Raw genomic sequence first — 14,928 nt, forward strand, 5'->3', positions numbered from 1 at the left:
AATTTATAAAAACAAGCAGCTCCCATTGCCTGCTGGAAAATATATGCACACATAGCGACTTTTGCAGTCTTCGTACTTGACAGTAACGTGCTGATTTGTATTCTTGGGCCTTGGTAAAGGCAAGCTCCGAGGAGCCGTCACAGAGCGCACAGAAAGATCTTGGCTGCCACGGCCATGGCCTCTATAAGAAGAGAAGTGGCTCATTCCTGGAGGCCTAAACCTCTCATTACAGAAGATTCCTTTTATAACATAAACAGCACAGACTCTAAAACATATTTCGTCTACCTGCTGTTGCTTTGCTGTCTCCTAGTTATACTTACTGTAACTCGTTTAAACTAGGAAGCCAGGATTAACATGGCTAGCCTTGTTGGCTGGATAAGCAACACCCCTGGGGGGATGGGAGCATCAGTTTTTCCAGAAGCCTCAAATGCTGACCTGTCCTGCGGAAGCCAGTCGGCTGAGGAAGGGCTGCGCCCGGACTCACCTTCTGAGAGCGTGCTTGTTATGTAGACGCCGCGGAGGGAGGTCACGTTGGTAAAGTCGGTCTCTCCACCTGTGGTGGTGTACAGATGTCGGTCCAGAGACTTGGAATAGACAATGCCTCGATCATCTGAGGTAAAGATTGTGCCGAATCCAGTGTCTGAAATAAGCAAGCGAACAAAAACACTACATCGTGGCACGAACAGGGAAAGCAGTAGTCTAAGCACACACACGACTGCCCGGCTGACCAAACACTCCAGCCACTGTCTCTCTTCAGGATGGAGACGGAGACTGGAGGCTAACCAACGTCTGATGCTCAGGATCTTTTTGCCCATCTTATTCCTAGTTCCCAGCTTAGTGCCTGGGATGTGGGAACTGCTGAGTTTGTTGAATGAATTAATCAAATGCTACAGAAAACTTCTTCCCAGATATCATACTTTTTGTATTAGTGGTACTGTATTAATGCTTATTTTACACATTTCCAAATCTTTCTTTTAAAAGATTTATTTATTTGAAAGGCAGAGTGATGCACAGAGAGATCTTCCATCTGCTGCTTCACTCCCCAAATGGCTACCACAGCCATGACTGTAGAACAATGCTTCTCAAACCTTCTAAGGTGAAAGATCAATTTTTTATTCCCACAATGTCATAAACTGATGCTTTTGTAAAATATGATAAAAAGTAATCACTAGGAGTAAGTGTTGTAAGTGGGTTAAGATGCTGCTTATGCCTGAATGCCATACTGGAGTTCAAGTGCCAGCTACTCTGCTTCCAGTCTAGCTTCCTGCTAATGCGCCTCCTGGGATGCAGCAGACAATATAGCTCAAATATTTGAGTCCCTGATACCCACATGGGAGACCTGGATGAAGCTACAGGCTCCTGGCTTCAGCCTGGCCTACCTCCAGCTGTTGTATGCATTTGGGCAGTGAATCAGCAGATGGAAAACCTCTCTGTCCCTGCCTTTCAAATAAATAAAAATAAACATTAAATTAATTAATAATTAGAAAAAATGGGGGATGGCGCCATGGCTCACTTGGCTAATCCTCCGCCTGCGGGGCCGGCATCCCATATGGGCACTGGGTTCTAGTCCCGGCTGCTCCTTTTCCAGTCCAGCTCTCTGCTGTGGCCTGGGAAGGCAGTGGAGGATGGCCCAAGCGCTTGGGCCCTGCACCGGTGTGGGACACCAGGAGGAAGCACCTGATCGGTGCAGCGCTGGCTGTAGTGGTCATTTGGGGGGTGAACCAATGGAAGTAAGATCTTTCTCTCTGTCTCTCTCTCTCACTGTCTAACTCTATCGGTCAAAAAAAAATTAGAAAAGATGAAATAGAAAAAGCAGCTAAAACATAAAACATAAGCCCCCAATTTTTTTAAAACATTGCTTTTTTTTTTTTTTTAAAGATTTACTTTATTTATTTGAAAGGCAGAATTACAGAGGCAGAAGCAGAGAGAGAGAGAGAAAAGAGAGGTCTTCAAGGTCTTCCATCCACTGCTTCATTCTCCAAATGGCTGCAATGGCTGGAGCTGGGCTGATCCCAAACCAGGAGCCAGGAGCTTCTTCTAGGTCTCCCTCATAGATACAGGGGCCCAAAGCTTTGGGCCATCTCCTACTGCTTTCCCAGGCCATAGCAGAGAGCTGGATTGGCAGTGGTGCAGCTGGGACTCGAACTGGTGCCCATATGGGATGCCAGCACTGCAGGCAGCGGCTTTACCCACTGTGACACAGTGCTGGCCCCGAGCCCCGAGTTTTTTATCACTAGATTCAACAGACACAAAACTACTTTGTCAAATGGCAGTCAGAGTTTCTAAACATTTTTGCTCAATTTCTGTACTTTTCTGGGAACAGAGTTTGCAAAATGGCACCAGCCTGCTGACCATTCTCTGAGCAGGTCTGCTCTGGAACACTGGAGCATAGACACAAACTACAGCAGATACCGAACAAGGGGCCTTTGTAACAGAGGCCAAACGTTATCTCCAGGACAATGTAAACAGCAGAATATTAATAAAATTTCCAGGGATAAGAGGAACAATCATATAAGAAGGAAAGCTACTTAAACTAAGGTCCAAAGTTTAAATCTCTATTCATTCAAGAGTGAGTCACTAAACAGCTCTTACCTCCGGGTTCATCTACATGCATGAACACCATGTCATCATTGGCAGCCAGGATAGAATAGAACTGTTCCTGCCCCACAGAGGGAAGCTGGGCCATGCTCCAGGTGTCCCCTTGATCGGTTGACACATGGATCCTTCTTGTTGTATCCTGGAACAAATGCCAATATTTACCTTTTTAATTTTCTGCCGAGACACTATGTGCAGGAACATGAACAGAGGCGTTTAAAATAACAATTATTCTCCATTTCCCCAAAGGGCACAACTGCTATAAAGGAGAGGTCACAATATCAATTACCAAAGCAATTTCTAACCTCTAGCCAAGTGCCAGGCAATGGACAACACATTCTGTTGAAGCAAGGTTATCTTGGCATTCTCTTTTGGCCCTGTCACAAGTGTCCTCCCAGTCTCTGGTATGCTGTGTCTTTCAATAAAGCTAAGGATTTGATGGAACTATCATAGGCCTGGCCTTAGCACCACTCACAAACACTTGCTTATATAGTTCTTAAAACGATGATTACTTCATAAGAGTTTTGTCCCTTTGAGACAGTACTGGTCTAATCCAAACAATTAGATAATTAAGGGACTAGGCCGTGGAGATGAAACCCACGCTTAGGAGGTCACCGGGGAAGTGGAGACCTGACACGCCTCTTCTTCGAGGAAGTCTCTCAGAATAGTCCCAACGAAGGGAGCATGTGTGGGCTGGGATGAGAACATGAAGGGTTCCAAATTACTATAGGGAAACTGGGCAGGGAACGTTTGTTAAACAGAATCTGTTAAGAAGGCAATGAAAATTTACTCTCTGACAAATAACTAAAAAATTGCTCTGAGACAAAGTTAACCAGGGCATGAGAATTAATCTCAGGACCTCCATAGGATAAATACTCTGAAGTTCACTGATAAGTACATTAGTGTATTTTTTAAAACTTACACAGAGTTGCCTAACGGCTTTAAATCTTATTCTCATCACTAAAGGTAGAAGGTAGGATTCAAAAGCACGTTGCAGAATTTTAACTTGGTAGATAGCGGCAGTGTAGTAAAGGAGCTGTAAGGGCTCCCTCTGGGATATGATGGTCTGATTTCCACCAGTGTTCCACACCGGCTGACCCTAGGGAGTTACTTAATCAACTTACCCATGAAATAGAGACAACAGCATTGGCTCATGGAGTTGCTAGGAGGATTACTACAAAATCCTTGAGTTACCTGTACTTACCCTGTCTATTTCCCTATTTCCAGTTCTCCCTGAAGCCATTTCAGCCAGACTTTTAGCTTCATAACTCAAAGAAACTGCTTTCATCCAGGCCACCAGCAACCTCCACTCTTCTAAACTGGAGGGTAATTCCCAGAACTCATCTAACTCAACATCTCAGTCGAGTTTAACACAGCTCATCACTTCCTCCTCCTTGAAACAGTTTCCCCACTTGGCTTTCGTGACGTCACCTTGTCCTGATTTCTCACTACCAAACTGGTCCCTGCTTTTCTTCACAACCTTTCAGGGTTTGGGTGCTTCAGGACTTGCTCAGTATCTCCCAACTCTTCTCCACCTACTCACTCCTCCAGGTGACAGTAGCTCATTACATCATTTTCAGAGATCCAGATACCCAAATGCTTACTTGACATTTCCACTTAGATGTCAAATAGGCATCTCGTAATCAAAAAATGAACTCTTGATTTTTCTCCCACAAACCTAGATCTCCTGCAGAAGGAGCCATCTCAAAAAATGGCATCACCATTCACCCAGCTGCTCAGGTCAAAGACTTTAAAGTTATCCCTGGGGAAAGGCATTTTGCCTAGCAGCTAAGACAACGGTCAAGACATCCATGTCCCACATCAGGGTGCCTGGCTCGGGCTCCTGACTCCAGCTTTCTGCTGATGCAGGCCCTGGTGACAGCTCAAGTAATCGGGTCCCTGACACTCATGTGCAGAATATGGGTTGAGCTCCTGGCTCCTGGCTCTAGCCCTGGTCATGGCAGGCATTTAGGGAGTGAACTAGCAGAGGGCAGCTCCTTCTCCCTGTCTCTTTTTCTGTCTCTCAAATAAAAAGAGATAGTAAATAGAAAAATGAGGTTATTCTTGGTTCTGCTCATTCTCTCATACCCACTTAATTCATCAGCAAGTCCCATTAGAACAAATATGTCTGGCATGGCATTGAGGCTCAGTGGGTTAAGCCATCGCTTACAATGCCGATATCCCATGTTGCAGTGTGGGTTCTACTCCTGGCTGCTGTGCTTGTGATCCAGCTCCCTGCTGATGATGCATCAGGGAAGGCAGCAGCAGATGATCCAAGTACTTGGGCCCCTGTCACCCACATGGGAGACTCAGATGGAGTTCTGGGCTCCTGGCTTCGGCCTGGATCAGCCCAGCCATTTCAGCCAGTTGGGGAGTGAACCAGAAGATGGAAGATTTCTCTCTCTGTGTGTGTCACTTTGCCTTTCAAATAAATAAATAATCTAAGGGAAAAAAAATCTTTGAATATATTTTTTAAAAAAGGATAGAACATGTTTAAAAACATCCACAGTCTTACCACTTCTCCTCTCACTCACTGTCAACAGCCTGGCCCAAGTGACCATCTCCCCAGCTTGACCACTCTAACAGCCTTCCAGCTGCTCACTGCCTCCAATCTTGCCCCACCAGGCACATCTATTCTGTCAACAGAAAATCCAAATCGCGTCATTCCCCAGCTCACAACCCACTCACAGCTCCCCAACACATGAATCAAAGTTGGTGTCTTACTTGCGACCCAGAAGGGCCCTGGTCAACCTGGACACCAGCTCCCCGCCAGGCCGCACCTCTGAGCACCCTCTCTGCGCCCACCACACGGCCTCTCCCTTTCTCCAGTCTGTCCAGCACACTCTGGCCTGAGGGGCCTTCCGCTTGCTTTTTCCTCACCCTGCCGTCCTCCCAGACGGCCACAGGGCCATGCACTCACTCCAGTCAGGTCTCAGAGGCCACCCAACCACCTTATTTAAAATGGCACTGCTTCAGTGCCCGTCACTTTCTACTTCCTTACACTGCTCGGATTTCTTCATAGCTTTAGTTATACCTGATGTGTCATATTTATTGGTTTAGTGTCTCTTTTGTCCCTTGTATAGAAGCTCTGAAAGCAGAAAATTTATCTGTTTTGTTCACTGCTTTTTTCTGGAACCTAGAATAGTACCTGGCTACAGTAGGCAGTCAATGGATGCTTTCTGTTTTTATTTCACTACGGGATAATGAAAAGTGGGTTGCTTTTTTCAGATATCCGTGCCTGAGTAAAGCCAAATACTGGGTCTGCCTATTGCCCAAAGGAGGCTAGCATTCCCGTGGTGGCAGAGGCTAGGTACAGGGTGGCCCGTGAGAGTGTCAGCCTCCGTGAGGAGCATCACCCCCAGACCCTGCGGTGACAAGGACGAGTCGCTGTGGCGGGGCTCAGTGAGTTTACAAAAGAATCAGCTCCAGAGAGAAGAGGCAAGTGCTCACCTTTTCAGCCATCACAGAGGCAAAAAGGAAACGTCCCCCAAGACCAAATGAATAGATTTTCACACCAATGGTTTTGAAGCTTTTTCCCAAGTCTGAAGTTCTCCATAATTCCAGTGCCCCAAGGTCAGCTTCTTAAACAAGACAAAATATTGATTAAAATTTATTGGTGAGCCTCATTCAAAATAGTTGTTTCAGAATTGCTCTCAGCGTTATAAAGAATTTTTAATCCTATGCACATTGATTGAGCGAGAAGACAAATTCAAAACAGCATCAGATATTGGGAATTCACATTTGGGCTGTATTTTATACGTGTGAGGTTTTATGCTGGACGGAAATCCACAGTTTCTTTAATTCCAAGCATAAAAACGTCATAGTCACAGCATCCTGCTTTATTTCATTCATGGTACAGTTTGAAATGATCTTATTCTATTTTAAGTTGTCTTGTATGAGTCCTGGTTTTCTTGTTTATCATCCAAAATCCCAACTTGAATTTATGTCTCATAAGAACAAGTCTTGGGCATATTGTTCTTCGTATCCTTAGAATAGTGTTTAGTATACAGCAGGTGCTCAAGTGTTTGTTGAATGAAAAGATGAAAGATTCTGCTTTCTGCTCTAACACTGTGCCACAGATTAAGAAGCCAATGGCTTCCTGCAACAGAAACACAATTCGTGCTCTTCTTTGTGGAAAGCACTATGCATTTCAAGTTGCTGTTGTTTGTAGCGTAACACACACACTGCCTCTCTGTAGAGCCTACATTGTTTGATCTGGAGACAGTGTACTAATTTGGCTATACTTTCAAGATTTTAAAAAAAGTTTACACATTTATTTTTATTTATTTGAAAGTGAGAGTGACACGCAAAGAGAGAAAGAGAGAGAGCCTCCATTCTCTGGTTCACTCCCCAAATGTCCTCAACAGCGGGCACTGAGTCAGGCTGAAGCCAGGAGCCTGCAACTCTGTCTGGGTTTCTCATGTGGTTGGCAGACCACCATCTGCTGCCTCCCAGGATACACATTAGCAGGAAGCTGGATCAGAAGCAGAGGTGGGACTTGATCCCAGACTCTCTGACACGGGTGTTGGTGACCTAAGTGGAGGCTTAACCCCTCAAGATTTGAAAAGTCATTATTTTTATGCAAATCACAGGAGAATGGAAGGGTCTTTACGTTTCTACCTTGCACAATTCAGGATACTCTACCACAGACGGACAATAGGACACACTTCTCTGGGACTAAAATATACTTACTGCAAGAGCCAGTGACGTAGGTGGTAAAAAAGATGATGTTTCCCGGTCCCCTGCAAGGAGGCAAAGACAGGGAGAGGACGTGGTTCATGACTGCTGGTGGACCACATCACCCTTAGTCGCGAAGCTCCCAGCCAGTCTCACAGGGGTCATTGGAAGGCGCTGGCTGCAGCCTTCTCAGGTGCTGTGCACCTGAACCTCCCACAGCCACCAGCTAGGCATCCGCAGCCTGCTGCCTTGTGCTTCCCATAGCCCATTCTTTCTCTTGTGAACTCTTCCAGCTGCTCACACTGGTCTCCTGACACTCTGCAAATCTGCCTCTTGCATTTGCTCAAGTTTCCTTCCTACAATGGTTTTCTCTCACATAACCTAACCATTTCCCTCACAGTGTTCCAGCTCCAGCTTAAAACAGAGCTCTTCCCCGCAGCTTTCCCTGTCACTCCGACTGGAAAGTTTCTTGGCTGCAGATTTCCCGGGCAGTGGTTCTCTACCAGTCGCCACTGCACCTCCCAGGAACACTGGGCAATGCCTAGAGACGTTCTTGGTTGTCACAGCTCAGGGTAGGAGCTGCTACCAGCATCTGGCGGGTACAGGCCAGGGATGCCGCTACACAACTTAAAGTGTGCAGGACAGGCCCTCCACAGAGAACGCCCTGGCCCACAAAGTTGTTAGTGTTGATGTTGAGTGCCGTTCTAGAGCCTTCCACCCTCATTGTGCTGTTTGGCACTATTTGTCTCCTGTTGTAACCGCACAGTATACACCTTCTCTCTCCTGCTATTCTAATGGGCTTTTTCAGGGCAGGTACTAAGTTTTATGCTTTGTTTCCACTCAGAATCTACTGTAATGCTTTGTATGAGCTAAATAATTTAGTGCCTTCATCTCAAATAGACAAGTAGGTCAGAGGTTGAATTATTTAAAATGTAAATTGGAAAGGAAGTTTACAGGGCACTGGACTCAGACCCTGATAGTACTTATAGACCACCGCCAGCCAGAGGTGCTGGGTTTGAGCGTGTTCTTTCAGAACTTTAGGTTGTAAATTCCTAGAAATCAAAGATCTAAAAGGTGAATAAATGGTTGTCCAGTTATCTTATATTTAGACACCAAATAAATATATTACAAAAGTAAAAACCAATCTTGTATAAGGTACAAAATAGAATACCATTTTCAAACAATCTTTCAGATTTAAAGATGAGTTTTAATGATCCAAATTACTGCAGTCTTATTAAAACATGTCCTACATATTTTAGGCTCATCAGGAGTGAAATAATCCATTAACTTAGTTACTTTAAAAAGTACTTCCTGAGAAGACCATGTAAGGTACAAACACAACCATTAAAACACATAAAATGAAAGCAGATGTGACAAGTGTACGGTATACAGTGGTGCTGTAAACATCTCATTTAGGGAGCACTTCTGGAACAAGCCCACTTCACTCAAGCAACGTGTTTAATGTTTTACCTGATGTTGGCAGACACACAGTCAGCCCCTCTCATCTGCGGGTTCTACAACTATGGACTGGAAATACTTGGAAAACAAGTTGTGTTGTTCTGAACATATATATATAGAGAGACTTGTTTTCCTGTCTCTGTTCCCTAAATAGCATTTACATTTAGTAGGTGTTATTAGTAACTGAGAAATCCCTTAAAGCACACGGGGGATTGTGTAGTTTACATGCTAGTACTGAATAAATAAGGGACTTGAACATCTGCAGATTTTGGGTGACCTAATCAATCCCCTACAGGAACTAAGGGAGGATTATATTTCAAACTTGCATTATACATTTTCCTGATTCCCTAAACAGAGTAAATTAAATATTAAACTCCTTCTTGGGATTACAGGTCATCATCATGAACATCAATCGTATGAAACCATAATAGAGTGTTCCCATTAGAAGTTACTGAAGTGTGTGTACTTTTTGATCTAGCACTAAATGATCTCACACGGTTCTATTAGCTAAGATGTTGTCCGTCTTTTACAATCTCTCTGCCTCCTTCTAGCACTCAGGCTGAACTTCTAACGCTGTCACGCGCTTGCTGCTGGCCGCCACATATCCCACTGCTGGCAGCACCCTGCTACAAACTGGGAATCCAGAGCAACAAATCTGTCCAAGGGAAAGAAGAAACAGGCTCCGAACAAGGGCTGAAGTTAACAGGTCTCGCAGATAGGGAGGCTCTTAATTTCATTCTTGCCCAACCACTTCCCACAGTCCCCAGGCAGACGTCCTCTCACAGAAGGACAAACCGAAACCCCAGAAAGGTTGAGCCACTGACCAGCAGTTAGAACAAAGGTGACCCGACTTCCAAGTAAGGGCTGCCTCCACCCCACCGCATCGTCCTTAGGCAGGCAGCCGGTGGGGGCAGGGCGTCCCACCAAGAGGAGCGGGCCGTCCTGGTGCAGAGACGGTGACTCTGGCCATCTGGAAGCTCTTTTGGCTTCCTTGCTGATTCTCTGCCATGGTCCATGTAACTGGGATGTATCGCTAGGCCAGGGAGTGGAAACCTGGGCACAGGGAAGTATTGCAATCCCTAAATTAAAGCTATATTTCATTGTATTCCATTGGCGCCACCATTTCCTGAGAATAAACCTTTTGCAGGTAGCAGCTACTTGGTCAAATGCCTTGCCTTATACTTTCCACTCTAACATTTATCGAGGCTAAGTCTCCTTTCGCAGCAGTATTAGAAGCTCCTCCAGGTCAAGGCCTGTGTCATAGTCCTCTCTGCTCTCCCTTCTGGCACCGTGCCGAGGACTTGGCACACAGTGAGTGCTGGATGTTGATTCATGTGACTTCTGGCAGCACTGCCAGGAAAGGTTAGGGCTCTGCACAGATGGAGTCTTCTGTTACTCACCATTTGGCCAAACATACTGCTTTGTGGATTTCTTCCCATTTTCCCCCAAAATTCTTGGACACCCACAGGCCATTCTGAAAGATTATAAATGACTTATCAAAATTCCAGCTTTATCCTGTGCAGCTGCTTGTATGACCTTTAACAGTTCATATCCAATCATTCAGGACAGTAAAACATACACTGAAGTTCTGCCAGAGCTGCCTGGACAACCCCAGCCCCTACAACACACACGGCTGGTCAGGCCCCTTCGGTGTCTTGGAAGTTCAGAATAACACATGTGAATGAAGTGCCGACTGCGTGCAGGCACTGTCCCAGACGTTGCACTGGGACCCAAAGATGAACAAGACACACTCCCTGCTCTCAAGGAGCTCACCATTTAACAAGGGGCACAGACAGCAGTACATAAAGCAGCATGTGTTAGCAGACGTGGTCGATCCAGTGTGCAAGTGGGAAGAGGAGGGACAGTACAGCAGAGAGCGCTTCTGAAAGATGGCGGCTCACTGAGTCTTACCCGATGAGCACAACAGTCCAAGGAAGGCAGGTGGGCCATGAGGTGTTACCAGTGCAAAGACAGCGAGGTGCTAGTATGCCACCGTACGAGCAGGGAGCTGACAGCCTCCGGACGTGGATGGTGTGCAGATTCCAGGGTGAGGAAACGAGAAGCCAGTGCTGGGGGAAGGGCCAGGCCCTGCACTCTGTGCAGGCCTGAGGATCTGGTTTCTGCGGTATAGGAGGTGCTCTCCAGGCAGGGCATGGCATGGTCACTTCCACGTTTCAGATGGAACACTTGGGTGGGAATGGGACAGGCAGATTTCAGAGGGTCCAAAACAGAAGCGGGAAAGGCAGTGGGTAACTGTCATGCTAGTTCTGTGAGAGTTAAAGAGGTCTTGACCCCAGATGCAAGAAACAGGCCCAGCAAGAGTTTAGGAGCCAGAATAGCAGAACTGGATAATTTTTCTTGCAGTGTGAGATGCATTGTAGTCTCACTATCTAGTGGAAGGACTAAGGGAAAAAGAGTAAATCTGAGAAAAGAATTCCATTTTATCTTTGCTATGGGACACATAACAAAGATACCTAGAGGGCAGCAAGACACCCAGCTCGGAATCTGACACCCAGGGGGAAGCCAGGCCTGGAGCTGAGAGACTGAGACTCTTACACACTCTACACAAGTGGAAGTCGAGTGGTGGAATGAAAGCGATTGCTCAGAGTGAAATGAGCAGTAGGCAGTTAAGGGTAGGTTGAAGGGTATTTAAGAAAGAGACCAAGAAAGAAGGGCCAAGAAGGTAGAAGAATCAAAGGGAATGACGTCATAGAGGCCAAATGAGTCGAGTTCCCAAAAGGAGGGACTTCCCAATACTTTGAAATGCAGCAGAGACATAAGAAGGTGAAACTGACCACGTGAACCACAGTAGCAGCATGAGACTGGGCTCCGCTTCGGTGGAGGGGGACAGAGATGTCCTGGTCCAGCTGAAATCAGATGGGGCTGATGAAGGCAGAATTTAACTTCAGTGTCGGCCTCATCATTCCCCTCTACGTTTTCCCTCTCTGGAAATACTCGCCTCCTACCCTTTCTGATTTATCTAGTTCTACTTATAAAGGTAACAAAGGGTCTGACATGACATTTGCAATGTAGTACAAATTAACCCAGCTTCTCCACCCCAATTATTTATAGTTCAATCCCATCCTTAATTGGAAGAAATTTCAAGTAGAGTGCACCTGCGTCTTCCTGAGGATAGCCCTGTTTTAATAACCTTGAGATTCCTGGCAGTGGAGATGAAGAGGCGAATGGCGATCTTTGGTTCTGTCCACTCCTCCACCTCTGCTTTCTTGTACGCCTTCGGCTCCAACTGCTGGAGGCCAGTTTCCAAACACTGCTGCTCTAAGTTTGGAAGTCGACTCCCCAGCAGGCTAATTTCCTTCCTCTGGCCTCCGCTAGCTAAGCATAAACTGGAGCCTCCCAGAGCCCCCCAGCTTCAAGTCTTTCCACAGGAGGCCCAGCACCCAGACTTCCAGTGCCATTCACACCCCTTTGCCGCCCTCTGCTCAGCCTGACTGGTGCACAGTCTGTGAGCCTGCTTCTCGCTCCCCAACAGTCAGCACAGCAATGGTACTTGAATCTTGGTGTGCAGGCTCAGCTGGGGAGCTTGCCCAGCAACCAAGAGCCACTGATGAACTATATCTGGATTGGAGCCTACAAAACATGCATCTTGAACCAGCAACTCGGGCACTTCTATCTGATGGTGCTGCCCGGCAGACCACTCTCTAAGAAGCGAGATGAGAGAGCTACACAAACAGCGCATCTAATTATGATCACCACAGTCAAGCGACTGCAGCCTGTTGGGGCCCTTCATGCCCATGGTAGAGGGGCCTGGGCCCCAGGAAAGGAAGAGTTGAATGTGCTCCTCAGGGAACTTCCAGAAGAGAGGAGGAAGAGAGGGAGAGACACTGTATTCTGGGGACAGTTTAGGAATGTGGTGGTGGGCGCAAGGCTTGAGACGTTGGATATTAAATACGTGAGAGCCGAAGACAGAGCTCAATATGCTTTATGCACTGAGGAACCAGCAAAAAAGCAAGCCACGATAAAGATGTCGTTTGGCCAGAGGAAAGGAGCGGTAACAGCGTCAGCAGTCTGACAGTTTATGCTTGGCCCTTGCAGCACAGGACTGACCACCCTGAACTGTTTTCCAATTCACTCCACCACTGGCACACATCTAATCACCTAAAAAATGTATCGTGACAACCAGACATCATACTCACCAGGAAGAGATGTTACAAAGCAATAAATACTCCTTACCAAATAGAAAAAGATGTAAAAAGCACGTATCGCAAGTCCTGAGGGGACATTAGAATGAAGTCCAATATGAAAGCATTACCTTCTAAGACAGTGTATTTTAAGACCATAATAAAAATGCAAAAGGCAAGCCAAGGTCCTTAAGTGAACTTACATCAGTGCTGAGGGCTAAAAGATACTCAGAATTCTGAGGGCTGTACATCGTCTGAGTCAGAGGATGAAAAGGGAGATCTGTCTGAATAAAGTTCTTGGCAAAATCTGACGACCTGAAGATTCTTCCTCCACGACTTCCTCCAGACACTTCTGCTGTTAATATCACCTGGCCAGGAAGAGGAGAGATCAGATGCAGGCGCTAGGAAAACACAGGACGTTCTTGCACCATTTTCACCAGACAGTGAAGAAAATTTTGGTGCCAAATGTAAGAATTCTAAAATCAGATTAGTTGTTCCCCTCCACTCCTGAAGTCTTGGTCCTGTTAAAGAACAAAACAAAGAGCAACAACAGAATCCACCAAATCACCCTGAAAGGAGCTGGGGCACTGTGCCTGTGAGTGTGAGTCTGGCCAGCTTTGAGATCAGTTTCCCCAAAGACTAAAACGGTGGCACAGGGAGTGTACACTGTACTCAACACTGCCCCGTGGTTATAAAGGGGTTTGGTGCACAGTGGACGGACCAAGAAAAAGAAGTCTGTGGGTAGAGTTTTGTTCTTTTGTGATCATTGTCATGCTTAATTTTAATATACAGCAGTGTAAAATGAAAATAAATGAGTGTGTCTACTGGATCACTCTGTTTACTAACTCATTGCAACACAAGCTTTGACCATGCAAGAATGGGGCTCACCTTTCCAGAGTTCTCAGGACCAACAGCCATGCCAAATTCAGTCCGAATAAAGGAATTGTTGATGAGATGTGTAATATCCTTAAAGTTCTTTCCATAATCCTCACTGAGAGCAAAGGAAAAAGAAATTTAGAGTACAGAAGTCATGAGTGTAGCTGGGTTCCTACCCAGCCTCCTCGCCCCTTTCCACTGACATTATTACGGCCCTCACTCCTCCCCTGCACATACCTAGCTCTAGTGCGTGCTGCTGGCCCCAGGGATATTCCACCCCCTTACCAGTGATGGGCTCGGCAATGGGGAGTAACCTGGGTTGAGCCAATGAGACAAAAGGGACAACCTGGGGACTTCTAGGAAACATTTCTTCACAAGTACAACAGCCATCGAGTGAGAGTGAGATGATCTGTCTGCTGATGACCACTGGTTCTCGGCCAGGGTTTTCTTGCCCCCCAGGGAACACTTGGTGATGTCTGGAGATGTTTTTGATTATCAACCACCACTCAAGTGTTAAGGCATGACTGGCATCAAGCAGGTAGTGACCAGGGAAGCTGCCAAACATCCTATGATGCACAAGACAGTCCTGCGGCACAAGGAATTCTGATCTGGCCCCAAATGTCATTAGTACCAAGGTTGCGAAACCCCAACGATGAAGTATGTGGATGCAGAGCGAAAAATTGTTACAGTCATCTTGTCACAAAGAGAGCCCAGCTGAGGGAATTCAGGAATTCCAGAGAAACAGAGCCAAAACGCTGGACTAAACTGGCTCTGAAGCCAATTTTTCCTCTGTATTTTGTTACACCAATCAGTAATTCTCTAATTATTCAAGCTAGTTTGAGTTGAGATCTCTGCCACAGGGCGCACACCAATCCACAGTACTTACAATTAAACTCTAAATTAAGCAGCAGTGGTCTTAGAGTTTCCCCCTAGGAGCTACCATCCCTGGGCCCCAGTTTCCGATGCCCGCAGCACATGAAACACAATTAGGACACATGAACTCAAATGTTGGGTTCTCAACGCTTTTCCCAAAAGTTCATTCCAACAATATCTTTGAGAGGGATTTGGAAATACATTTAGATTTTTTAAAGTTTTATTTATTTATTTTAAAATCAGAGTTACAGGAAGAGAGAAGGAGAGACAGAGACAGAGACAGAGACACAGAAAGATCTCCCATCCA

At 46.0% G+C, this 14,928-nt stretch overlaps 1 protein-coding gene across 3 annotated transcripts in view; it reads right to left on the minus strand.

Moving 5' to 3' along the window:
* Nucleotides 1–14,928, minus strand: part of SORT1 (sortilin 1) — an 82,697-nt gene that overhangs the window by 25,894 nt on the left and 41,875 nt on the right. For 2 of the 3 annotated variants that reach the window (XM_062191892.1, XM_062191891.1), the window contains exons 4-10: nucleotides 13,761–13,863; nucleotides 13,076–13,240; nucleotides 10,131–10,204; nucleotides 7,288–7,337; nucleotides 6,046–6,176; nucleotides 2,593–2,737; nucleotides 485–640 (exon numbers count right to left, since the gene is read on the minus strand). In XM_062191892.1, coding sequence (XP_062047876.1) covers nucleotides 485–640; nucleotides 2,593–2,737; nucleotides 6,046–6,176; nucleotides 7,288–7,337; nucleotides 10,131–10,204; nucleotides 13,076–13,240; nucleotides 13,761–13,863 — 824 coding nt within the window. The remainder of the gene's footprint in view (nucleotides 1–484; nucleotides 641–2,592; nucleotides 2,738–6,045; nucleotides 6,177–7,287; nucleotides 7,338–10,130; nucleotides 10,205–13,075; nucleotides 13,241–13,760; nucleotides 13,864–14,928) is intronic. The other variant, XM_062191893.1, reaches the window with a different exon arrangement.

The sequence above is a fragment of the Lepus europaeus genome, chromosome 5 (genome assembly GCF_033115175.1).
Source record: "Lepus europaeus isolate LE1 chromosome 5, mLepTim1.pri, whole genome shotgun sequence".
Lineage (NCBI taxonomy): Eukaryota > Metazoa > Chordata > Mammalia > Lagomorpha > Leporidae > Lepus > Lepus europaeus.